Here is a 27,430-nt window from a genome sequence, read left to right on the forward strand (position 1 = left end):
TTATCATTAAGGTCACATTTTATTTTTTGACATACCAGAATTAAAATGTTCTTACAGTCGGCGCCAATCATGGTATATGGGTAAAGCTGACCCTACAGAGCCTACACAGCTGTTCTGTGAGTGGGTCGGAACAAGCTGACAGGCCCATGAAATATGATGTCTCTCTCTCTGATGAACAGCAACCACAGGGGGGTGTCCGGGTGGCATGGCGGTCTATTCCACTGCCTACCAACTTGGAGATTGTCGGTTCGAATCCCCGTATTACCTCCGGCTTGGTCGGGTGTCCCTACAGACATAATTGGCCGTGTCTGCAGGTGGGGAGCCAGATGTGGGTATGTGTCCTGGTCGCTGCACTAGGACCTCCTCTGGTCGGTCAGCGCATCTGTTCAGGGAGGAAGGAGAACTGGGGGAATAGCGTGATCCTCCCACGCGCTATGTCCCCCTGGTGAAACTCCTCACTGTCAGGTGAAAAGAAGCGGCTGGTGACTCCACATGTATGGGAGGAGGCATGTGGTAGTCTGCAGCCCTCCCGGGATCGGCAGAGGGGGTGGAGCAGCGACCGGGATGGCTTGGAAGAGTGGGGTAATTGGCCGGGTACAATTGGGGAGAAAAAAGGGGGAAAAAATTTTCTCTGTACAGTCGGCGCCGGTGGCGATGCATGGGTAAAGCTGACCCTACAGAGCTTGCAGAGCTGTTGTGTGAGTGGGTCAGAACAGGCCCGTGAAACATGACGCCTCTCTCTGATGTACAGGAAGAGGTTCTGTAAAGCAGCAGCCATCACACTCCAGCGCCAGTACAACATGTTTGGTTCTTATGTCCCGTCCCACCACAGACAGTTGTTCCATTACACACATGAAGTTGTGTTGCGGCCCATAAACCCCTGGCCTCCTCCCACACGGCCCTGTGTGACATCACAGCAACATACTCACACTGCCATGTCTGAGTAAAGTGACCATTGCCGCACGCTTCACGCCATGCTGAAGGCTCGTGTTGTTCAGTGGAAATGGGTTTATTGAAAACACACACACTTTATCACAAATAAGAAAAAAGAGAAATGGCACAACAGCTTTTCCCCAAATGAAGTGTCTCCATGGCAGAAACACCCAGGAATCATGAGGGAGCATGGTGAAACAGTCAGGCCGTGGTCACACCCAGTGTCCCTTTGATGACAGACGCTGGCCACAGCGTTTTCTCAGGTAGAACAAATGCTCTGGCCAGCGTTTGTTCCAAAAAAGCAGCCGAGAGCATCTTCTGTTGCCATAACGACAGCTTAAACGTTTTCGCGATACAAAATGTGGAGGAAGAGACAACCGCCTCTCGCTCTGGCCTCTAACGCTGAGAGAGAGGAGGATGTCAGTTTCCTCGACGTCTGTGGGTGCATGACATTGTACGGGGGGGCGGGGGCAGTATGGTGCTTACCATAACTTAGTGCGGGAGCTCCGTTTGGATGAGCTGCGGTTCACGTTGGTATGGTTGTTATGGGAAACGGCTGGTCTTTTTACACTGCTTGTGATCAGTCAGCTGTCAAAGCGCTTGGCGTCAGGCATTTTTTCCCAAGAAGCTGAACTTTTCTCAACTAAAACAACGCCCCCAGCTGCAGAAAAAGACGCCGCCGACGGCATTTAAAAAAAACGCTCATCACGTTTTGGCAAACATGGTCTACTCCATAGGATCATGATTTAAAACAGACGCTGGCAGCTTTAAAGAAGATGCTACGTGTGAACACGGCCACAGGCGTTCAGATCTGACACGGAACATGAGACCGGCTTACGTGCTGCTGTGAAACCACCTGACATCACAGCAAACGTAACACAAACCCAACGTGAAGAGACACGACAGAAACATCCTGTAAAGTCTTGACATCCGTTTGCTTTGTAAACCAGCAGACTACAGCTAGCTTCAAGACATGACATGTGTGAAAATAAAAGTAAAAAACAATAAATAAATGCTCTATCACCCTATTACCTGACCAGAATCATACAACATGTTCTGAAATGGACAAGGAAGAGACGGGTTGACCGGAGGAAGTGGTGCCCGTGAGAGACAGCAGCCTACAGGAAGCCATTACTGTGGTCCTCTGAGTCTCCAGCATCAGTCAGTGGGAGCTGGTCCAATTATCTGCAGGACAGAGGAAAACAGATGAAACAGTCAGCATCCAGTCACGCCAGCCTGTTTCAGGTTTGTTCTCAAGACGTCTTCTTTCACACAACCTGTCTCATGTGGCCATATGCGCACTTCTCCCTCTTCAACAGATGGGGGAGCCGTTACCTGTCCAGGCGGTTGACCACGTCTCGCACGGTGCAGATGAGGGTCTCGTGTTCCTGGGGGTTGCTGAGGATGATGCTGTGCAGCTTCTTCATGTAGGAGTCTACGGTGTCCGGGGTGGCCGTCTCGCCGCTACCTGTGGAGCGACAAGCAGAGATCTGAACAACCGACGCCACCCCGAGATGCCGGGCAGCGTTCAGCTGACCAACGCTCTAAAGACAACCTGGTATTCTGTGTTTCAACAAGGAAACTCAGCTGACTATTTCCGGACTGCAGTGAAAGACTGCATTTCTCTCTCAGGGCTGAGAAACCACATGTAGTAGAAAAGAAAAGTATTTAAAAGATGTGCGCTGATCAAGGTCATCATGAAACCGGAGGATTAAATTAGAAAAAAGTAAAGACTAGAATGGAGCAGGTCCAAGCGCTTGGTATAGTGAAGACATCAGTTCCCCTCTCACATCACTCTGAATGGGAATGATGAAGCGATGGAGGTGGTACATTTTCAGCAGGACCAGAGATGATGTTCTCTGTGAACACACACTGGAGTCGCCCTCTGAAAACAGGAGAAGCAGCTCTGACCTGAGCTTTTCTAAATTCATCAAGTCTACAGATCACAGAAGCCACCGGAGGATTTCCCTGTGGTGAGGTTACGAGGGCCTCTCATAAAGATGCAGAATTACATCACATTCTGACTTGGGTTGTAATTCAGCACCTGTTGGTTTCTGCTGTGATCCAGCAGCTCCAGCAGGACAGTAAGTCAGCAGACAGGATGTACAGCCCGACACCGGGATTGTGAGGTTGACATTAAAAGCTGAAACTAATGACTCTAGCCTACATGTTCATACAGGATCAGAAAGTTCAGTCCATAGAAGACGATGCTTAGAGCTTACAACACAATAAAAAATAATACCAGTCCGTCAATGAGACGACATAAATTTACTTAATGTCCAATGGAAGGTTTGAAGAGCTTTCTTGAGTCCTGATACTGGTCATGAATATTAGTGAGGTGTCTCAGATTCTGAGAACTCCTGAAAACTGTATCACAAAAAACTTGGGAGTTATTGTAGATATTTTTTCCTTCACTCAGATGAGGACAGACAAACTGTTCAGTCTGAACACTAGCTTAAATAATTTGTTGAGACAGATTCTTTTAACTATTTTTTGCAGCGTACGTGGCATTGGTGATGGCCAGGAAGAGGCAGTGTCTGCTACATGCTGGTCTCACCGGGCAGCGGGACGGAGGAGAAGCTGGAGGTGAGGGCCTGCCGCAGGGTCTCCAGGTGCTGGTGGAGTAGGATGTTGCGTCCTCTCTCCTGCATGATGTCGGCCTCCAGACGCTCCACCGCGCCACGCATGCTCTCCACGTGCTTCTGCAGTGCTGCGTTTCGCTCCTCATACTCCATGTTGGTCTTCCTCAGCTGTCGCATCTCGGCTTCGCGGGCTGTAGGGGAACACATGCACACATACACATAAATATGCTGTACAACCATACATACACTCACAAGACAAAGGTTAATTTATCCACGCAGGAAATTAGCTAAAGGACAGGATTAGGAACGAGTATATTAGAGGGACAGCTCAGGTTGGACGGTTTGGAGACAAAGCAAGAGAGACAAGATTGAGATGGTTTGGACATGTGTGGAGGAGAGATGCTGGGTATATTGGGAGAAGGATGCTGAATATGGAACTGCCAGGGAAGAGGAGAAGAGGAAGGCCAAAGAGGAGGTTTATGGATGTGGTGAGGGAGGACATGCAGGTGGCTGGTGTGACAGAGGAAGATGCAGAGGACCGGAAGAGATGGAAACGGATGATCCGCTGTGGCTGAAAGTAGTAGTAGTAGTAGTAGTAGTAGTAGTAGTAGATAGTAGGTATTAAAGGTACAGTCCTGAAGATTTACATGCAAACTTTTCCTTTTTCAAATGTTCATTTGCTAGTGTAACTAAGACATCAGCTGATCCACAAACATGTAAACCATGCGGCTGCTGATTTCAATGCTTACTGTCTGGTATGACTTTCCTGGGAAAGAGTTTGATGCATAACCTTTTATTTGTTTACCATCACAGCAACATTAGTGAATAAGATAATGTGTGTGTGAAGTGAAAGTGCATGAGATAATGTATGTAATATGTATTAGCGAATGAGATGTGGGTGGGAAGTATTAGTGAATGATATTATAGTAGCAGAAAGTATTAGTGAATGATAATGTAGTAGTAGAAAGTATTAGTGAATGATAATGTAACAGTAGAAAGTATTAGTGAGTGATAATGTAGCAATAGAAAAAATTATTAAATGATAATGTAGTATGTAGGAAGTATTAGTGAACAGAATAATATAAGCATCAGTGAATGAGATAGAGTGTGAGACGTTTAAATGAATGAGATACTGTAGAAAGTATCCGTAAATGAGATAATGGAAGAACATTGGTGTATAAGATAGTTTAAGAAGTATTAGTAAGTAAGTAAATAAATAAGTGTTTAATTATAAAGCACCTTTTAAAACAAAGTTATAAAAAGTGCTGCACAAGATGCAGAAAAAAAAACTATATACATATACAATTATATCGAGAAAAGTATAAATTACTGCCCCATTACAGGGAAGGCAAATTGGTACAGATGGGTTTTGGGAAGTGTTTTTAAAGCTGTTTACAGACTCAGCTGATATAACAGAGGTGGGGGAGACTGTTCCAGAGGGACAGGGCCCTTCCAGCAAAAGCACAGTCACCCCTTGGATTTTGCAGAGGGAGCGGGTTATACATAAGAGACCCTGGTCAGAAGATCTGAGTGATGTACAATAATAATAATAATCTACTACTACTTTTAGCTGCTCCCGTTAGGGGTCGCCACAGCGGATCATCTTTCTCCTGAGATACCCACCAACTCCCCTCCACACATGTCCAAACCATCTCAATCTTGCCTCTCTTGATTTGTCTCCAAACCGTCCAACCTGAGCTGTCCCTCTAATATACTCCTTCCTAATCCTGTCCTTCATCACTCCCAATGAAAATCTTAACATCTTCGACTCTGCCACCTCCAGTTCCACCTCCTGCTCTTCTAACCTCTTCATTTGTTCTACTGATTTAGCTATTTTCTGTGCTTAGTTCTCTTACCGCTAGATTCTCTTATTTCCTTTCTCAAACGACTCTTGTGTTTAGTAGGCAGCCTCTCATTCGTAGTTCGTTGCTAGCTTCGAGCTTAGCCTAGCTTAGCAGTTAGCTCTATTGGATTTGCAGTCAAAGCAGCCTCGTTACAATGATGGTGTGTGGTGACTGTTCCGCTGTTACAGATATGCTGTCTCTACTAGAGAGACATGTCTGTGAGTTAGAGCAGCTTCTTTTGGCTAGGATTATGTTAAACGTGACGGGCACTCCAGATAGCCTTAGCCCCGGGCCTGACAGCAGACCTGTTATTGTTAGCACTAGCTCAGCCTTGTCGGCAGATGCAGCATAGTTTGTCTCTGTTTACCGGTGTGGGAGGACTCGCAATAGCAAGCCACCGGTTGTGTGGCCTGGTCTGCAGTCACCTCTCCCGACTGCAAACCGGTTTTCACCACTCACCAGCCCTGTTGGTAGTCCTAGCGGCCAGTGTTCTTCTCCCGCTCCTGTCGACAGAGTAAAGCAATGCACACTAATGATAGGAGACTCCATTACCCGCAATATCAGATTAGCTTTGCAAGCCTTGGTTCACTGTTTACCCGGGCCCAGTTTCCGACATAGAGGATAATCTTAGAGTGCTGGCATCACAGAAGGAGAATTTTTAGTTAGGGAATTTCTCAGAGTATAGATTATCAGATTGACAGCTTAGTCTATAACATTGAGACCGTCTCCCTACCCTGTTGTATTGCTCCAAAGCTCTTCTCTCCTAAATGTGTGAATCACAATACTCTAATAATCATTCCTACCACTGATGGTGGTGAAATGTGTAACGAAGTATCTCAAAATCTACAGAACCAAACACCTATTGTTATCAAAAGTGTGACCACATATCGTCAAAAGCGCAGGTCGTCAAAATTGTCAACTAATAATACAAGATGTCAAATTCCAATTAATATTTCCCCTATTGGTAGCTCTAAAATTCTGCCTACTACTTCAACGTCTTCTTTCAGATTGTTCCCTGTTTTTCAGGGGTCGCCACAGCAGATTTTAGTTTCCATCGGTACCCTGTGAGGGCACAGCACCACTGACAGGTGGTCTTATGGAGGAGGGCCAGTGCAATAGGGATGAAGAAAAAACTGTTCCGACTATATAACCGCTACATCATTTTTTAAATTATCATTTTACATTTTTTCAGAGTTTTCACATGAATAGGTAACTATGTACATAGTGTAGCCTGGCCTAGGCCTACATATTTAGCCTACTTCTTCTTGCCAGAAACCTGGCACTTCTTCTGCTGACACAGGTTAGGCACATTTGCTTTCAGGGACTGGGCAGTGGACACCCTTAGGACAGCCTAGAGCTGTTCATTGGTCAGTCTGGACCTATGCTTTGCTTTATTAAAGTTCATAGTTGAGAACAGTTTCTCACACAGGTAAGTGCTGCCGAAAAGACACATGACCTGCCTGAGCAGTTTGGACAACTGTGAGAATGTTTTGGGAAGCTCTCTGAGAAACCATCCAAGCATCTCCTGCTTTCCTTGTGCCTCTCTGAACTTTGCCTTGAGCTCAGTGTTGCACTGCAAGTCTATGCACTCCATTTGAAATGTGCTTGGAGCACTGTCCAAATCAAAGGAAAAGGGGTCTGCAAGTAACTGGAAAGTGGTGCTGTGAGTCTTAAAATCAGAAAAGCGATGCTCAAACTCCTGCTGCAGATTGTCAATGGCAGTCACATACTCATCAGCATTGACTCTGGCACCATCATCAATAACTGAGTGGCATGTTAGGAAGTGGACAAATCTTTTCTCTGTGAGCTGTGTTTTCCATAATCTGAGTTTCACAGAGAAGGCTTTCACATTATCAAATGCTACAGTGACAAGTTGGTCTGGCCCCTACAGTTTTAAATTAAGAGTGTTAAGTGCCTGTATGATATCAACTAAGAAAGCTAAATCCATGAGCCATAAAGGATCATCAAGCTAGGGGACATGTAGCCTGCCTTCTTTTATGAATTCTATGATCATCTCCCTCAGTTCAAAAAACCTTTTCAGGACACTGCCCCTGCTCAACCAGCGCACTTCTGAGAAGTACAACACATCTCCATATGTTGCATCAATTTCCTCCAGAAACACAGAACTGACGGTGTTGTAAACCTCTTGATCTGATGCGATTCATGCATTTCACCACAACAGTCATGACACTTTCAAATTTCAAGCATTTGCTGCAGACTGCCTGCTGGTGAATGATGCAGTGCAATGCAATTGCGGGATCTACATTCTCTTCCCCCAGCTTTCTTTGAACCAGTGCTACAAGCCCATTTTTTCTTCTCGTCATTGACGGGGCACCATCAGTGGTGATTCTAGCCAATTTATTCCAGGGTAGACCAACACCCTCAATTGCACTGCACAGCACCTGAAATATATATTTGGCTGTAGTCTTTCACTGCATTTGGTATAAAGTTAGCAGTTATTCTGTTAACTCAAAACGGTCATTGATATCCCTTACAAATATAGTGAGCTGAGCATTGTCATTTACAACCGTGCTTTCATCAAGTGCCAAAGAATAATGCGTGAACTCTTTCTTTATGCAGGTAAGAAAATCAAAGAAAGAAAGTTGAATCAGTTCATCTAGACACAACGTTTATTGAGAGAAACGTTTCATTACTCAGCTAAGTGACCTCTTCATGCCACTGTATTGTTTATAAAGGTGGGGGGGATACCTGCAGTCAGTTGAGACTGAAAAGTTCACTTAGATGAGTAATGAAATGTTTCTCTTCATGCCACTGTATTGTTTATAAGGGTGGGGACACATGCAGTCAGTTGAGACTGAAGAGGTCACTTTGGTGAGTAATGAAATGTTTCTCTCAATAAACGTGTCCAGATGAACTGATTCAATTTTCTTTCTTTGAGTGCGTGAAATCATTTGCTTTAGTGCAAAACTGTCTGTAAACATCGCTTGACAACTCGCTGATCCGTTCTGCCATTGTATTTGGGCTGAGGCTGATGTTTCCGCATAAAGATGCCTTTCTCTGGACAAATTATATTTGCTACCTACAGCATGCAGTCTCTCAAAAACTGTCTCTCCGTAAATGGCTTGACAGCCTTCGCCATTGCCTCGTGTACCACATAGCTAGCTTCGACAGCTGCATCACAGCTTTTGGCTTTGTGAAAAAAGTTCTGCTGACAGGACAGACTTTTTTGAAAGCGTACTGCCTTTCTCTTCTTCTCCTCACCTTTGAACCGATCATACTCCGCTGCATGTTTAGTAGTGTAATCTCCTCACAGCTAATCTTAACTGAGTACTTAAAATAGAAGCACAGAAATGTTAAAAACAAATAAACAAACAAACAAAAAACACAAAAGCAGTATGAAAAATGGATATGCAGTCCGGATCTCTTAATAAATCTATAACATAGCGTGGGCCGCACAAAACTGCCTCATGGGCTGGATGTGGCCCACGGGCCAGTAGTTTGAGACCCCTGCCCTAGAGGTAACATGTAGACTGAGAAAAGGATGAGACCAAGGATTGAAACCTGCGGAACCCCACAAAGTAAATGAGACGATGTGTGTACGAGTATTGGTTAATGAGATCACGTGAGACGTACTGGTGAATGAGATAGTTTAAGAAGTAATAATGAGATGATGTGTGTAATGATGAGATAATGTATATGTGTGCATATGGTTCTTTACCTTTGCTGTGGTTGAGAAACTCCTCCGTGAAGATGGGAATGTCAAAGACAGATCTTTCCTTCCCCTCTGTTCCCTTCTGATAAGAGTAAGACAGGGGGAATAGGCGAAAATAAGGATAGGAGTGCAAGAAAATATTTAAACACCTGAGTATCACAATACTATCTTTAACAATATTGTATGAAATCTAAAAAAACACTGCATGGATTCTGAAGATGACACACAGATGTAGCAGTAGCACTGCTTCATTGTGTAGCTTCCACTTCCACTTCTGAGTCACATAAGCCATGACTCTGATTTGATGCATACGGTTTTTCTTCATAATTTTTTTTCCAGAATTGGATAAAATAATGAAACATGCCATTTTTGTAGTATCAAAATATATCACAATAAATGAAATTATGACGCTTGAATCATGATGTGAATCACATCACCAAATTCCTGCCAATTCACAGCCCTAGAGAAAGGGAAAGAAGACATGAAAACAGGTAGAGCCCAGACTGAGAGAGGACGCACGGACCTGCTGAGGTTTAGGTTTAATTCACTTTCATACCTGCCAGAGGAAGAACGCAGCAGAAACTCACGGGAAAATGACTTCATTGGTCTGAAGCTTATTTCAGACTGTTTTGGTCACATTATATTTACTGTACTTGTACGTATTTTAAATAATTTCATTATACTTTCCCTGATTCATGTCAGTATGACTCCGTTCAAAAATAAATCAGCAATCTATGTTCAAATCAATGGGTCTGGTTTAAATGATCTGGAACAGAAATGAAAGTCTCTCAATAATAACATGATATTGTGTCATTTTCTCGGCCTCTCTCCTCTTCATTTGTGAACATATAACTGTTTTATGCAGGCGATATGTGCCAAATTTGAGGTGATATGTTCACTTTTTCATAAAAGCATGAAACTTGTTACAGACTGGGGCCCTGAACATTTTTGCAAATTGAGCCATTGTAAAAAAGCCTTGTGATGACCATGGTGGGTATTTTTTTTCCTGCCATAACAGAATTGTGTGTTTTGCATCATATCTTCTGAACCAAACATGATAACAAAGAAAAGGTGATTGTAAGGGAGCAGGCTGGTAGGCAAGAGGAATCACAGGTAGTTTTTTCAAAAAAGGGGTTTTTATTTACCCAAAAATAATTCCCCACCGATAACAAAAAGCTCTGGGCCTGTAAACGACATATTATGAAGTCTAGCCTAGGTGCTCAGATATTGCGATTCCCTTCTCACAATGTCAGTGAATTCACCATTAAGTATTCACCTGAACAGTTTATGATGTTGTATATGGTATCATTTTAATCCTTGACCATCAAAACATGGGGTAGACATCACCTTTTCTGTGCTGACATGTGTGGTTCAGAAGACATGATGAACGTTAGGGCGGAGAGTAAAATGGTCGCCACGAGGCGCTTTTACAACGGCTCCATTTCTGAAAATGTTCAGGGTCCCAAGCTGTACAAGTGTGCCAAGTTTCATGCTTTTATGAAAAAGTGAACATTTTTTTCACATATCAGCTGGACTATAAGGAATCAAAAGGAAGATCTGTTGTTCCTTTCAAGTCACTTGAGCCTTGACCTTCCTCTGGTCGAGTCCCCCTGAGAGACTTACACCTTAATTACACTGCTTAACGTCATATAAATGAACTACACACTTCTCAGACGCCAAGGGCCTGGATCACTCACACAAACGCAGCGCCAAAGCGGATTAATACAGCTTTAGTGCTGCAACAATGAGCTCCTAATGTGCTGGATGAGGGGAGGGAACAGACACCAGAACTCTCACCCAGATTAAACTCAGCTTCTCAAAACAGTCATAACTTCCTTATTTTTACACTGGTTCACTGGAGTCTTTGGTGTCAGAGGAGCATATCTGAAGTTTAAAACCTACCTTCAATATTTCTTGGTAGTTATTATAAATATTGTCTTATGTTTCATGTTGTGATGTTTGCCATAAAAACAACTGTCTTACACATGATGACTTTTATTGTTCTACTTTATCCATGACCGTACCCTTATGACAACCAAAGGGATAATGTAGATATGCTGTACTGTTGGGTATCGTGTTTTATTCAGTATACTGGTCAGCTAACTGGTGCTGTAGTGACAGCTGGGGCTCATCCCAATGCTCCACAGCAGCAGGCAGGGAAAACACCATGTGGTTCCAATACTGACACAGTGTTGAATGTGGAACTGAACAGTGACATGTGTACTCTACTTCCTCTTGAAATATTCTGCACCATCCCATTTCACGGTACAGTATGCGAGGGTCAGCTGGAACTGCACAAATTTATGTTGGTATATGACTCACATGTTGAAAAAATATACATATATGCTGGTATATGACTCATGTTTTATATATATATATATACTTAGCACAAAAAGTAAGGAAATTTGTGTTTGGTAGATTATGTCTTTGTTGTAACAATGCTTCTTGGCAATAAATCTTATAGCGTTGGAAAGCCTGTTTATTTCCCTTTTAAATGGGGCCACATTAGTAGGGAACATGCATTTGTGGGATGAGCAGCAGAGCTGAGTATGTGGGTTGCGTCCAAGAAACATTTGCCAAATCTTCTCTGCCAATGCAAACAGCTTATTTTGCTGTTGCTATTGACTCTTGTTTTGAGCTTCTGGTACCCCAGGTGCTGACAACCAGCTGCCTGATATAAGATTTATTGCCAAGAAGCATTGTTACAACAAAGAGATAATCTACCAAACACACATTGCCTTACTTTTTGTGCTAAGTTTATATGTTGGTATATGACTCACATTTTGTATATATACCGTATGTTGGTATATGACTCACGTGTATATATATGTTGGCGTATGACTCACATGTTGTATGTGTGTGTGTGTGTGTATATATATATATACTATATCTCAACAATATATATGTTGATGCTGATATTCCGCTCCTCGTTAGTTGAGCACTTACAACACCATTGACGGTTTCGGAAAAAAATGCTATATATATATATATATATATATATATATATATATATATATATATATGCTGGTATATGACTCACATGTTGTATATATGTTTTGCATGATGTCGAAGTGTCCTGGCAAGCGGCCCATCATGTCAAATGTCTGGTGTGTGCAACCTTTCTTGACAAATAAAAAAGATGGTGACTCTGTAATGAGAATGGTCCTGTGGCACTAGACATATTAGAGAAAATCTACTTGACCTTCAGATAAAAGTGGTTCTCATTCTGCCACACTCGCACGGGTTCAGCTGGGAAGACACCGTGGCATTTTATTAGCAGCAGCATGGAGGATTTCATCTCTGTTATGAGTTATTTATGGTTAAAAAAGCGCTTAGCTAACAAAGTCACTGTAAATCGGAAGGGGTCGAGCGTTGACTCACCTCATGCAGAGCCTCATTGGCTACCTGGTGCCCGCCATCTGGACAGGAAGGAAGGAATAAAGAAGAGAGGAAATGGAGGATGAATCATGTCTCCCTGCATGCAGTATGCCTTCACTTCATCTTGAACTGATAAAAAATGAAGGATCTTCCAAAAACAACCCCACCCCTACGCTCTGGTGGAGGAGACACGGGGATCAGCCCAAAAAGAGGGTAAAGCATCTACTGCAGCACAACTGTTGGACTTAAATCTCATCGACAGCCGGTCCGAACACAACAGCACTAAACTGTTTGCCAAAGGAAGGCTGTTTATCCCCCGTGAAGTTTTGACATCCCAACAGAGATTTATCCAAGGAGAAAGAAGGAACAGAAAACTCAAACCACCTGTGGTGTCTGAGTCAGGAGAGAGATTAACTTAAACCTTTAACCTGCAAATCATCCAAAGTCTACTTATGTTAACTATGGACTGAGTGATTTTGGGGTTTTCGAAACATTGCTGAGTTTCCACTTAGCTTTTCATATTTTGCAACTTGAGGAAAATGAAACTACTGCTGGTTCAGCCTCATGCAGGAGAGATGTTTGATTTTGCAGTAATTCACGACACTCTGAATGCTTCACTTACCAGCTACGCATTTTATACCTGAAACTACATTTTATACCTGAAACTACATGTGACTGCTGGCTCCCTGCTAGACAAGACTCTTCATAATGTCATGTTTCACTGATTCGCTTGTTAAATGTCAAGGTCAGCTCCAGTCACAGGACACAAGATCAGCGGCAGCTCACGACCCCACCATGATCTCCCTGCTGGACAAAACTTAGGGCTTGAATGTCAGTCCTGCGATGGATAGATGAACTCCCTACGCACCGAGGTCACACTGACAGCACTCTGCTCTACGACTACTGGCATCTGTTTTTATTCTAAATATCCCAACCGATCCAGAGCACCAGACCAAAGACAGCCAGCATACAACACTCTGCACCTGCTGCCTTTCTCCACAGGGCAGAGCCTCTTCTAACACTAGAACTACCAAGACGCTCATCGTGACCATTTTCGGATTTTCCAAGTTTAATATCTTTGTGGGGAAAAGCTACAGACCTGCCCCTCCCTGAATTCTCCTAAAATGCATATATTTGCCTTAAAATTAGTTTTAGATCTGTTGCACAAAAAAAGTTGTAAGATCTACCTAAAATGACCATGAGCGGTCAAAAATGAGCGGTAGGCAGTGTTTGTGGAAGTGAGCTACGGTGGTAAAAGAGTGGGTGCAGTCATGTGTTGTTGGAGGGTGACAGAGAAACCTGGAGATTCCTGCTATGAAGTTCATGTTAATTGTTTGTGATCAGTGTGATGGATGTCCTGCCTGTGCGAGCTTTTCGAGTCCTCTTAATTTGGGACGATCTGTTGCAAATTAGAGACATAAAATGCAAAACACAATTCGGATAAATCTTTTTTTCTTTTGTTTTTGTTAGGATTTCCCCCCTTTTTTTCTCTCCAAAATAAATAAATGTATCCAGCCAACCACCCCACTCTTCCGAGCCATCCCAGTCACTGCTCCACCCCCTCTGCTGATCCGGGGAGGGCTGCAGACTACCACATGCCTCCACCCATACATGTGGAGTCACCAGCCGCTTCTTTTCACCTGACAGTGAGGAGTTTCACCAGGGGGACGTAGCGCATGTGAGGATCACGCTATTCCCCCCAGAACCCCCTCACCGCTGAACAGGCACCCCGAAAGACCAGAGGAGGCGCTAGTGCAGTGACCAGGGCACATACCCACATCCGGCTTCCCACCAGCAGACATGGCCAATTGTGTCTGTAGGGACGCCCGACAAAGTCAGAGGTAACATGGGGATTCAAACCAGTGATCCCCATGTAGGCAGGCAACAGAATAGACCGTTACACCATCCGGATGCCCCCATTTCAGAGAAATCTGACAAATAAAGTATAATCTAATATGCTCTTATCTAAATTAGAGCTACCAGCAGCTGAGGCTTTTTTTTCCTTTGAAAAGCACGACAGCAGATAGCGTGAAGACTGACAGCATATAGGCAATCCCTCCCTGACCCACCTGCTGCTCCTCCCAACACATCTCACCTGCCCTGTGCCTCTTGGCCTTCTGCTTCTCCTGGACCTTGCGGGTGAAATGTTTGTAGGCCTCCGTCTTCTGGTACTTCTCAAGCTCACGCATGTAGCGCTCCTTATCCCGCTCTGCCTCGTCCAAGTAACGCTGCAGAGAAGAGAAAGACAGAGAGAGGTGGGTGAGACAGAGGCACACAGAAAGGAGAAGGGTGCAAGAGAGAGGAGGCGGAACATACAGACAGAATGTCAGAGTGCCATTTAAATAAAAAGGGAGAATAGGATGGATTATTTCTGTTTGTTATTAGTTTTGAACTGTGCCTTTCGAGTCAACAGAAATTCAATAATTTGTGAAACTAAATCCAATCACTCAAGGCTTGACTATGACGAGGATCTTGTGATAGGATTAGTTTCCCCCTCACCTTTTTCTCCCCAATTGTATCCAGCCAATTACCCCACTCTTCCGAGCCATCCCGGTCGCTGCTCCAACCCCTCTGCCGATCAAGTGAGGGCTGCAGACTACCATGTCTCCTCCAATACAAATAGAGTCGCCAGCCACTTCTTTTCACCTGACAGTGAGGAGACGTAGTGCGTGGCAGGATCACGCTATTCCCCCCCGTACAGGTGCCCCAACAGACCAGAGGAGGCGCAAGTGCAACGACCAGGACACATACCCTCATCAGGCTTCCCACCTGCAGACACGGCCAATTGTGTCTGCAGGTACGCCTGACCAAGCCGGAGGTAACATGGGGATTCGAACCGCCTTCCCCATGTTGGTAGGCAATGGAATAGACCGCTACGCTACCCGGGCGCCTGTAATGCGATTAGTTTAGCATTGAGAATAGAAAGTTCTTCGTTGTCTTGAACACAGAGCATTGGCACCACCATACTGATGGTTCTGATCTAGCTTGTAAGTTAGCATGAGGATCACAATGCAATAAAGAGAAAGCGAAGGTATCCCCACCCTCACACTTTTTAATGCAGGAGGAAATCCTGTCCATATACAGTTAGACCTACAATGTAAATATCCCATCAGCTATGTGTGAAAACAAAAGTCCAACCCCATTTAGACTTCTATTCAGACTGTATCTGAGTGTGATTTATCCATAGCCCATTTACACTTCTTATTAGAAATGCATCTCTAGTTACCGAACAGAAACCTAATTCTACTTTATACTTGAATGCAGTTAGGTCTTGTGGGAAAGAGTTCCAGAGGTGGGGGGCAGAATGACTGAAGGCTCTAGACCCCATGGTAATCAAGTGATCATTTAGTGTAGTGAGTTGGATGGCAAAAGAGGATCTGAGTACAGGAGGGCGTGTGGATATGAAGGAGTCCGGAAAGATACGAAGGTGCTAGGTTATGAAGGGCCTCAAAGGTGGGAAGCAGAATCTTGAAATCGATACGGTATTTAACAGGGAGTCAATCAAGTTGCTGCAGAAAAGAAGTGATGTGATCGATGGAAGGAGTTCTAGTAATGATACGGGCAGCTGAATTCTGGACCACTTGAAGTTTATGAAGACACTTGAGAGGAAGACCAAATAGGATAGAATTCCAATGGTAGCACCGCCATTCTCATTCACAGGTTAGGTGTAAGCAACGGGCAAAGACAATTAATATTGTGTAGGTGGAAGTATGCAGACCAAGTAACATTGTTAATGTGTGCTTCAAAAGATAATGTGCTGTCCAAGATGACACCCAGACTCTCAACCTGAGGGGAAGGAGGAACTATTGAATTGTCAATAGTTAAAAAAAAAAAAGTCAGGTTTAGCCAAAGTAAATTTAGTACTTATGAGGAGAACCTTAGTTTTATCACTAATCAGTTTGAGAAAGTTGTATGAGAACCAGGATTAAATTTCCTGTAAACAGCTGGAAAGGGAAGTGGGTGGAGGAGTGGAAGTAGGCTTGGTGGATTAATAGAGCTGGGTGTCATCCACGTAGCAGTGAAATTGAATGTTGAATTTCCTGAAAATGAGGCCAAGAGGTAAAAGGTAAATAATAGCAGGGGGCCCACAACAGAGCCCTGGGGAACACTGGTAGTAACAGGAAAGGACTGTGATCTCAAAGGTTTAAGTTGGACAAACTGAGTATGGCCAGAGATATGATCTAAACCAGGCAAGAGAGGTGCCAATGATTCCAGTGGAAGCTAATCGCTCTAGGAGGATGTTATGTGAGATGGTATCGAAGGCTGCACTCAGATCGAGGACAAATATGGCTAAGAGCCCAGAATCAGCTGCCATCAACAGATCATTGGTGATGTTCATCAAGGCTGTCTTCATACTGTGAAAGGAGCGAAAACCAGATTGAAATTGTTCAAACAGATTGTTGTCAATACGTTACGGCGCTATCAGGGATAGCGAAGAGTGGAGGAAGTTGCTGAATATTTACAATTTTGGCATTAAAAAAGGTCATGAAGGTGTTACATTGAGCAATTGAGTGTTTGGTGTCCGTAAACTATTGTTTACTATGGAAAACTGGGCACTTGTGTTCCCTTCACCTGATCTAATTAAATTTTCATAAAATTTAGCTGTGGAAAGAGCCTCCTTATAATGAAGTGTGGTTGTCATACATGTCTTTATGAACAACAAGGCCAGTTTTCGCATAAAGGCGTTCCAGGCGACAGCCTTTAGCTTTAAGCTGCCGTAATTTAGGTGTAAACCAGGGGCAGAGAGGGTAAAGGAAATAGACTGGGTTTTTAACGGAGCAAGACCATTTCAAAGACTATAAAGTCTATTGTTGTAATGAGAGATCAATTCGTCTGGGGTGGATAAACTGTCTTTGCTAGGGAGGTTGTCAATCAGAATCAGATCAGAATCATGTTTATTGACTATGTATTTAATATTGAATAACAACACTACAACACAACAATATGCACATATATACACAAGGATTGATCATAGTAAACAAAATCGGATGAATAAAGCATAAAGTCATTTCTGTCTTTGTGTCGCAGATAAAGGAAATTTTAATTTCAAAGAATGACATAGGAGACTAACAGATTACGTTCTACTTAACAGATTACATTCTACTGGAAGGCTGTTGACCTAGCCAAGCTGAAAGCTGTGTTCTGATTCCTAACTTCCTTTCAATGCCACAGGTAGATTTTAACCCTCACACAGGAAATGTCCCCTTTCAGAACCAGCTGCAAAGCCTTTGCTGAGCTTAGAGATGACTGAATGCGTTTGTGGCATTCAAGAGGAAGTTTTAAGCACTCCCTAGAGACAGACAAGGCAATTCCAGATAACCGCCTCAAACTTCAAATTAATACTGCTTGATCTTTTTAAATGCAAACCATTAAAATGTGTTGGCTATCCAATCACACCCCCAATCCATCCATTTTCACCTACTACTTTTTCAGTAAAACTGAAATGAAACTGCCCCTTATTTAGAAGTGTATGAGAAAAATCTACACTTCATTTTTGGCACTCAGCAATCCCTCATATCCAGACAGGAAATCAGATCCAAAAGGTCAAGCCTTTGTCAACATTGCAAACTACCGTCAGGGGAGCAAATGAAAGTGCCAATGAGATCTGGAGAATAAGAATTGAAAATTAGAATTTTGAGAAGATGAGGAAAGGAAAAGTATTTAGAATTTCTTGTGTTTCCGAGTCTGAGCACTCATATCTACAAAGTAAGTAGACATATGGAAAGACTTGCTGGAAGCAAAGAAAAGAAATTAGGATTATTAATTTGTTCGTTTATCGTTACAGTAACAAGTCAAGTATGGCTGCCTGACATATCATAACCTTGTAATAAGGTTTCATTTTGCAGATTTCAATCCAATACATCAAGATAAAAACACATTCTTAACATTTATCTGGCTAACTATGTAATCCCTCTTCCGTCATAACACCACACACTCCTCCTGTCCTGTCCTCCACACACACACACACACACACACACACACACACACACACACACACTAACCTGCTTTTCCTCTGCAGGTAGTTTGCTCCACTCATTGCCGAGCATCCTGGTGATTTCTGGGAAGGGAACGTCTGGCCGTTCGGCACGTAGCTGCTCTCGTCTGTCGTTCATGAAGCGCACATAGCCCGTCAGTGGAGCTTTGGGTGCATTGCTGTCCTTCACCGGCTTCTTCCTCTTCCTCCCCTTGGTCCAGCTGCCACGACGGGGCTTCTGAATAGGTCAATCAACAGCAGAGTTTTAAGGACTAGTAACAACAAAGCAGAGGTCGACTGATATTTTCTGGCTAAAAAGTGGTGCTAGGAATTGCAATGCCATAGCTGTTTTATGCCAGAACTTGAGTGAAAACGCATTAAATTTGTCACACTATGTAAAGTATCTGATGCAGAATAACAGAGTTAAATTCTACATGTCACGATATCCTTTAAATATGAACAGCCCATTTAAACTTGACATTATCTCATCTCTCATCTCATCATCAGCCTCTTCTCTGGGGTCGAGTTACGGTAGCAGCAAGCTAAGCAGGGAACTCCAGATATCCCTCTCCCCAGCAACACCCTCCAGCTCCTCCTGGGGGATGCCAAGGCGTTCCCAGGCCAGATTGGACATGTAGTCCCTCCAGCGAGCTCTGGGTCTACCCCGGGGTCTCCTCCCAGTTGGACATGCCCGGAAAACCTCTAAAGCAAGGCGCACAGGAGCCATCCTAATCAGATGGCTTAACCACCTCAACTGGCTCCTTTTGACGTGAAGGAGCAGCAGCTCTATTCCGAGCTGCCGCCAGATGTCAAAGCTCCTCACCCTTAGGCTGAGCCCAGACACCCTACGGAGGAAACTCATTTCAGCCGCTTGTATCCGCGATCTCATCCTTTTGGTCATTACTCAAAGCTCATGACCATAGGTGAGGGTTGGAACGAAGATTGACTGGTAAATTGAGAGCTTTGCCTTCTGGCTCAGCTCCCTCTTCACCACAGCCATCACGTTCTTCCAAGCCACATGAAAATACAAATGGAAAGGTCATATTTGTCTTTCTCTAGTTAGGTTCTCACCTCTTCTCCATTCCTCTGGCTGCTGTTGTCAGTGTTGGCTCCAGGTGAGCCTGTCTGGTCATTCATGTTCCTTGACCTGTAGGGGAGGGCTGGGGAAAACAAAAGGATGTGTTAATACTGGGATATCTCTGGGACCATTGCAGTAAGGCTCCAGTAAAATGAGTCCATTGGACACACTGGATTTAGCTTTAGATAGTCAATTTTTCAACATAATTTTATAAGCCTACTAGCTCATATTGATCTAATCTTAGCTTTTGTGCTGTTTACAGTGACTGGGTCAGAAGGCCTGAGCTCTGTGGAAAAGCCTGGTGAACACACTGGGAAGAGACATCGGTGTCCTGATGATGGGGTATGTTGGAATGGATGCTCAGCTGCTCAGAGGGTTGAGGAGGTGACCACCAGAGGTGGCCATTACTCTGGCACAATATAATAGTACAACAGGCCTAGTGCTCAGTAAGTATTTTCTGCCCTCATTTCAACCCCCCCCCCAAAAAAAGAAAAAAAAAGCACAAAACCCCTTCCTGGTCAGTTTTCCAAACAAAACATTTGCTGCAATCAAGGGTTCCTAAGCAGGCTAACAAAGCAAAACAGCTCTCGCTCCATAGTGTGTTATTATATGGATGGACATACTGGTTTTAACAGCAAATAGTAGTGCTATGGGATTGTTTAAAACTGCCTTTATGTTCTCAGATCAACATTTGACATGATGTCCCTTGTCCATCATATCATTTATCAGACCAGAGTCATATTAGAAATAAGGTTCAGGTCAGCCCGAGATCAACATATCAGATGCTGATCTGAGACTATATCTCACTTGCAAAAATCAGGATGTTTTTCATTACAAATGGATCAGAAACAGAATATGCTGGTACGTGGAAATAGGAAGCTCAAGTGAACTTCAGGTTTCACTGACCATCAAATGAGTCAGAGTAGAAAGGAATGCACACTCTACAAAAATGTACTCACCATTGCTCAATTCTTCCATACTTTCCTATCTAGATATTTCAATATTCTCTGGTATGTAGGTTGGATTATTTCATTACAGACCCCTTTTCTACAGTGGAATGTCATTCAGTATGCAAATTCTTTATGTTGAACCTCCCACCAAACTACAAAATATGTCACACTTCAACTTGAAATGTTGCTGCGAATGATATTCAGAATAAAAATCTCATGTTCAGAGCTCCACATTTGGCAAACAAGAATGCGGATGTCCATGCCAAGGAGAAAATATGTGACTAACCCTTGAAACGAGCCTATATAACACTATTTTCTTTGTAGGAGCTTAAAAAAAATTGAAACTAACACCAGAACTACTTCATATCATTCTACAAGGCATGAAGGCATAATGCCAAAGAAAACTGTTCCTGACTCAGAACTCTAGTGGGCACATGGCCTGGGTCTGGGACTGAAAATAGGAACAATACCATTGTGCTTTAACCTATGACCTCTTCATAGTGACTACACGGGAAGTATGTCTCCTTTCCCGGATATGGGTTCTCTTGCTCCATCATCAAATACTGTGGGAAAGTGAGAGAAATGAGCCAATCCTGCAGTTAGCTTAGTCTTATAGAAAGGGGGTGGGGGATTTCCACTCTAACAAATAAAAATACAGATGATGGCCCAATTAGTTTGCTACATCTTTGGTAGTGAACAATCAAGCAAACAGAGAACACCATTTGGTTGAGCATGCTAAAGCAAAAGTACTACATGGCAAGAATGGCCCAGAGATTGGGTGCTTGCAGAAACATAAAGAGTAAAGGATTACCAATATACCCCATTAGCAAGAACAATCATGAGAAATTACATTAACTGTAGATGTTTAAATTACACATTCTTCAGCACATGAAGGTGCCAAGCTAATGGTGCAGTGCCCTCTGCTGGACAATAACATCTGCTACACAACTCTGTGACGCAATAAGTTAAAAAACATGTTAGATTTACATTTACTGATTTGGCAGATATTTTATTTAAAGTAACTTAGAAGAGTCAACAATTACTAGATAAATCTGAGTGTTACCAAGAGGCATCTTAGAGCACTAAACAGTAGCCATATCATAGTAGTACTACATGAGGTGGTAGTGTAAATTTGCCACATAGTAATATCAAAGTAATGTTCAAGAACAAGGGTGATGTGCAGAACTGTAGCAACTACAGAGGTATAAAGTTGATCAGCCACAGCATGAAGATATGGAAAAGCGTAATAGAAGCGGAGAGGTGATGATCAGTGAGCAGCAATATGGTTTCATGCCATGAAAGAGCACCACAGATGTGATGTTTGCTTTGAGAATGTTGATGGAGAAGTATAGAGAGAGAAGGTCAGAAGAAGTTACATTGTGTCTTTGTGGCTTTAGAGAAAGCATATGACAGGGTGCCGAGAGAGGAGGTGTGGTATTGTATGAGGAAGTCAGGAGTGACAGAGAAGTATGTAGGAGTGGTGCAGGATATGTATGAGGGAAGTGTGACAGTGGTGAGGTGTGTGGTTGGAATGACAGATAGGTTCAAGGTGGAGGTGGGATTACATCAAGGATCGGTTCTGAGCCCTTTCTTGTTTGCAATGGTGATGAACAGGTTGATGGACGAGATCAGGCAGGAGTCTCTGTGGACTATGATGTTTGCTGATGACATTGTGATCTGTAGCGAGAGTACCGTGCAGGTTGAGTAGAGACTGGAGAGGTGGAGGTATGCACTGGAGAGAAGAAGAATGAAAGTCAGTAGGAGTAAGACGGAATACATGTGTGAACAAGAGGGAGGACAGTGAAATGGTGAGGATGCAAGAAGTAGAGGTGACGAAGGCATGAGTTTAAATACTAGGGGTCAACTGTTCAAAGTAATGGGAGGGCGGAAGAGAGGTGAAGAAGAGAGCGCAGGCAAGATGGAGTGGGTGGAGAAGAGTATCAGGAGTGATTTGTGACAGAAGGGTACCAGCAAGAGGTAAAGGGAAGGTTTACAAGATGGTAGTGAGACCAGCTATGTTATATGGTTTGGAGACAGTGGCACTGATGAAAAGACAGGAGGTGGAGCTGGAGGTGGCAGAGATGAAGATGATAAGACTTTCATTGGGAGTGACAAAGAAGGACAGGATTAGGATCGAGTATATTAGAGGGACAGCTCAGGTTGGACAGTTTGGAGGCAAAGCAAGAGACGCAAGGTTGAGATGGTTTGGACATGTGTGGAAGAAAGATGCTGGGTATATTGGGAGAAGGATGCTGAATATGGAGCTGCCAGGGAAGAGGAGAAGAGGAAGGCCAAAGAGGAGGTTTATGGACGTGGTGAGGGAGGACATGCAGGTGGCTGGTGTGACAGAGGAAGATGCAGAGGACAGGAAGAGATGGAAACGGATGATCCACTGTGGCGCCCCCTAACGGGAGCAGCCAAAAGTAGTAGTAGACTAAATGAAGTATGAGTAGCATACTTGTGACATAGTGATACATAGTTGTACTATGTGAAGAAGTAGTTGCATTACATTTGCTAACTAGTAATCATATCATAGTAGTAATATATGAATTAGTAGTACATTTGGAACACAGTAATCATACCATGACATAAAGTGCATGTCATGTCAAATGCTTTAGATCATCAAGAGGTGGTGAATAGAAGAATCAAAATACAAAATAGATTTACATTGACAAATATCAGTGTAACAGACATTGCTATAAGTCAGAGCATAAAATGTCACGTACAGGTAGGAGGGCACAATAGTATGATATTGAAGTGAGTAATGGAAAAATAGTATGAACAGACGCAAATAGTAGAATTAGAGTATTCATATTAGCTGCAAAAACAAGTCTTGCTTAGAAACCATTTAAGGATTTAGTTAGGCCTGGAAGAGCCAATAGCTTTAATGGAGACTAGGCGTTTGTTCCACCTTTTAGGGCACAGGTGAGACAGGATGGGTGTTGTACCAAATGACAATACATACCTAATACTCTGGAGTGGTTTTCAATCAGGTCCTCAAGTATCACAAGCACGGCTGGTTTTCTATTCTACCAGGTGGTTCATCGCGTTCACCTCCTGCTCCAGTTATTCAGCTTCCATTCAGGGGTGTGACTGAAGTGAACTACCTGGTGGAAGAGCAAACCAGCAGTACTGGTGGTACCTGAGGATCTGATGTTAACTGCTGGTCTACACTCTTAGAAATGTAATGCTTCAATAGTCTCTCCATCCTGTGCACTGTTAAATCGTTAGACCTCATATAAAGCTGACAAGTGAATCTTGAAACGGCAGTAGTGCAGTTATGTCACTGACCCGACAAGCTAACTTTAGCCTTTATCTGCCACATAGTAGCCCAGCTGTCAACAATACCTACATGTCACGGCGATCGCCTGATAGCAGTTACAGTCGATTATATTCAGAGTTAACGCTCTTATAGTTCATGCTAACTACCACATCCGCAGCGTCCGGCTCTATAGTGCCGCTGCCATTGACAGCAAGACCGAGTCAGAATGAACCAGCTGTGCTGAGCGGCTAACAGCTAGCTAGCTAGCTAGCGCACTGATCGCTAGCTAGCTAGCTAGCTGTTAGCCGCGTAGCTAGCACAGAGCTCCTGCCAAACCAGCGTTCTCCTTTCCAGCGGTTTAGATAACCTAACTTACCAAATATGACTTCCGGTGAAAACCAACGGACGGAGGCCGCGGATTCGTCTGTATCCGACCCGGTTTCTGTAGGTGCCGGATAGTCTTAGAGTTACGTGTGATAGTAAAGGTTAGCCAGACCTGGCCGAACGAGCCCCCCGATCAAAACAATGCAGCCGCTGCCCCATAGAGCCACGGCGGCTAGAGCAGCAGCTCCCATCAGCCCCGCGGTCACTGGTCATGGGGTCTATGTTGATTTGAATAAAACGTGTAACACTCTACCCTGCGGTGGGCAACGACGGGCGGCGCAAGAGCGAGAAGCCCTGCATGAATGGGTCATGAACCGGAACCCGTCTGCCTTGAAGCAGTCACTGTGCTGCTAGCACACACACACACACACACACACACACACACACACACACGTGCTAAAACTGATTTATGGGAAAAGGAATCGTGCGTTGAAAATGAGACGCATGTTAAACACAGTTATTAGCATATTCAGTGAGATTATAGCTATTAATGTGATTTAAACGTTGTCAGCCATACAGGGCGACCCGTGAAGGCAGGGCGGCTGAGGCGAGGCTGTTGGAACCGTTCTATCCGTCCTATTTCTGCGCCCTCCTCCTCCCTCTTTTTCTTCTTCTTCTTCTTCTTCTTCTCCTTCGTCTTATTCTTCTTCTTCTTCGCGTAACTAACCTCAGACAAAGTGTAGCGGGCGTGGTTGAGCTGTACTGCCGCTCACCGGGCCTTTGCTGTATGACACGCCGCTTTTCCGCGGGCCTACCGCTCGGACGCCTCCGGGCTGGTCGCCGAGTCTCGCGGAGTCCGTAGCATCAGCGGTTGTGTCAGGAAGGCCATCCGACGCCACATCAGTATGTGAGTTGACCAGACCATACCGGACCGGACCGGTCCAGACTCGCATTAGCAACGGCCAGCACTGGTGCTGTGGCCTCCGCGCAAGGTCCCGATGGAAACATGTGCTGTGGCGACCCCTGAGAGCCCGGCAAGAAGCTGCAGAAGAAGAGGCAGACGTTGAGTCTTAAACTGCGGCTCCGTGGAACAGCTTGAAGGACGCAGTTGGAACGTGGATGGCCACACAGGTGAGGCCACACAGGTGAGGCCACACAGGTGAAGCCACACAGATGAGGCCACACAGGTGAAGCCACACAGGTGAGGCCACACAGGTGAAGCCACACAGGTGAAGCCACACAGGTGAGGCCACACAGGTGAGGCCACACAGGTGAGGCCACACAGGTGACTCACTCACTGTGCTCGACAATGTGTGACTGAGAAATGAATGTCTGTGATTTTGAATTTAATCTTTTGCAGAGCAAAAATATTATCAAACTTGCATTTTATTATTGTCACCGGTATTAGGTGTTAGCATGTTGAATGTGAATTCTGGCTATAATTGTAGTTAAAAATACTATCACAGAACATGTGCTGCTTTAACAGTTGTTAACATTTATGTTCACATCTGGGGCGACTACAAACGATTCTCCACAGCAGGCAATGATTCATCCTTTAGAAAAAGCAGAACATGTCTGAATGTATGTTTTGATGCTGCTCAGTAATCCAGGTAAGGAAATCACAGAAGATTGAACCAGTTCATCTGGACACAACGTTTACTGAGGGAAACGTTTCATCATCGTCTAAGTGACCTCTTCAGTCTCAGCTGACTGCCGGTGCCCCCACCTTTATAAACAATACAGTGACTGCAGGTGCCCCCACCCTTATAAACAATACAGTGACTGCAGGTGCCCCCACCCTTATAAACAATACAGTGACTGCAGGTGTCCCCACCCTTATAAACAATACAGTGACTGCAGGTGCCCCCACCCTTATAAACAATACAGTGGCTGCAGGTGTCCCCACCCTTATATACAATACAGTGACTACAGGTACCCCCACCCTTATAAACAATACAGTGGCTGCAGGTGTCCCACCCTTATAAACAATACAGTGACTGCAGGTGTCCCCACCCCTATAAACAATACAGTGACTGCAGGTGTCCCCACCCTTATAAACAATACAGTGGCTGCAGGTGTCCCCACCCTTATAAACAATACAGTGACTGCAGGTGTCCCCACCCTTATAAACAATACAGTGACTGCAGGTGTCCCCACCCTTATAAACAACACAGTGGCTGCAGGTACCCCACCCTTATAAATAATACAGTGGCTGCAGGTGTCCCCACCCTTATAAACAATACAGTGACTGCAGGTGTCCCCACCCTTATAAACAACACAGTGGCTGCAGGTACCCCACCCTTATAAACAATACAGTGACTGCAGGTGTCCCCACCCTTATAAACAATACAGTGACTGCAGGTGTCCCCACCCTTATAAACAATACAGTGACTGCAGGTGTCCCCACCCTTATAAACAATACAGTGACTGCAGGTACCCCACCCTTATAAACAATACAGTGGCTGCAGGTGTCCCCACCCTTATAAACAATACAGTGACTGCAGGTGTCCCCACCCTTATAAACAACACAGTGGCTGCAGGTACCCCACCCTTATAAACAATACAGTGACTGCAGGTGTCCCCACCCTTATAAATAATACATTGACTGCAGGTGTCCCCACCCTTATAAACAATACAGTGGCTGCAGGTGTCCCCACCCTTATATACAATACAGTGACTACAGGTACCCCCACCCTTATAAACAATACAGTGACTGCAGGTGTCCCCACCCTTATAAACAATACAGTGGCTGCAGGTACCCCACCCTTATAAACAATATAGTGACTACGGGTACCCCCACCCTTATAAACAATACAGTGGCTGCAGATGTCCCCACCCTTATAAACAATACAGTGACTGCAGGTGCCCCCACCCTTATTAAATGTATGAAAGGAATGGATTTACAGTGCAAATTTAAAGCTGAAGGATTTATAGCACTTTGTTTTTCATTCATCATATGTTTGTCCAACATAAACACTGTATTTTTTGCGTGTTTGAGTTTATGAATAATTTTTTAAATCTTTACCAAAGCAACCTGAAGGACAGAAGAGGTCAGTGTTCAAAATCAGATACATTTTGTTAAGGATTAGTTATTTCATACCAAAAACATGGGTTGCTGAAGCGTCATGTGATGTAGGCTGAAAGGTTCAGGCTACCGATTCCTGCATGCGTGACAAACCCTGGATAGGCCCCTCCTCGCGGTATTGACCGGACTTCACTTGTGGAGTTGGCGTAACCTGGGCAGCACTCAGCTGGGTAAAGCCTAACGGGACCGCAGACTGGCTGTTATAAAAATCCCACACATCCCTGGCTCGTAAGTGCCTAACGAGTGGGCAGTCCGGACTCCCAATCCGACCATCACTTGGGTGCATCCTGTGGCGGATCCCATTGTATTCACTCTTGTGTTGCCATGGAACTAGATCCTCCCAGGCC

General features: G+C 44.2%; 1 protein-coding gene across 6 annotated transcripts; it reads right to left on the reverse strand.

The window, feature by feature from the left end:
• On the reverse strand, positions 1-24,241 carry hmg20a (high mobility group 20A). 6 transcript variants are annotated; one of them, XM_056281866.1, is made up of 11 exons: positions 24,051-24,241; positions 23,378-23,519; positions 21,978-22,144; positions 19,456-19,544; positions 18,413-18,622; positions 14,506-14,638; positions 12,414-12,451; positions 9,039-9,114; positions 3,491-3,706; positions 2,269-2,401; positions 1-2,118 (listed from the first exon to the last, which is right to left on the reverse strand). In XM_056281866.1, the coding sequence occupies exons 4-11, from the start codon at positions 19,519-19,521 to the stop codon at positions 2,115-2,117; spliced, it is 876 nt and encodes a 291-aa protein (XP_056137841.1). In that variant the 5' UTR covers positions 19,522-19,544; positions 21,978-22,144; positions 23,378-23,519; positions 24,051-24,241; the 3' UTR covers positions 1-2,114. The 6 variants fall into 6 exon arrangements, with proteins under 6 accessions (XP_056137841.1, XP_056137843.1, XP_056137844.1 ...); XM_056281868.1 differs by lacking the exon at positions 23,378-23,519; XM_056281869.1 differs by lacking the exon at positions 21,978-22,144.
• Between the last annotated feature and the right edge of the window lie 3,189 nt (positions 24,242-27,430).

The sequence above is a fragment of the Lampris incognitus genome, chromosome 6 (assembly GCF_029633865.1).
Source record: "Lampris incognitus isolate fLamInc1 chromosome 6, fLamInc1.hap2, whole genome shotgun sequence".
NCBI lineage: Eukaryota > Metazoa > Chordata > Actinopteri > Lampriformes > Lampridae > Lampris > Lampris incognitus.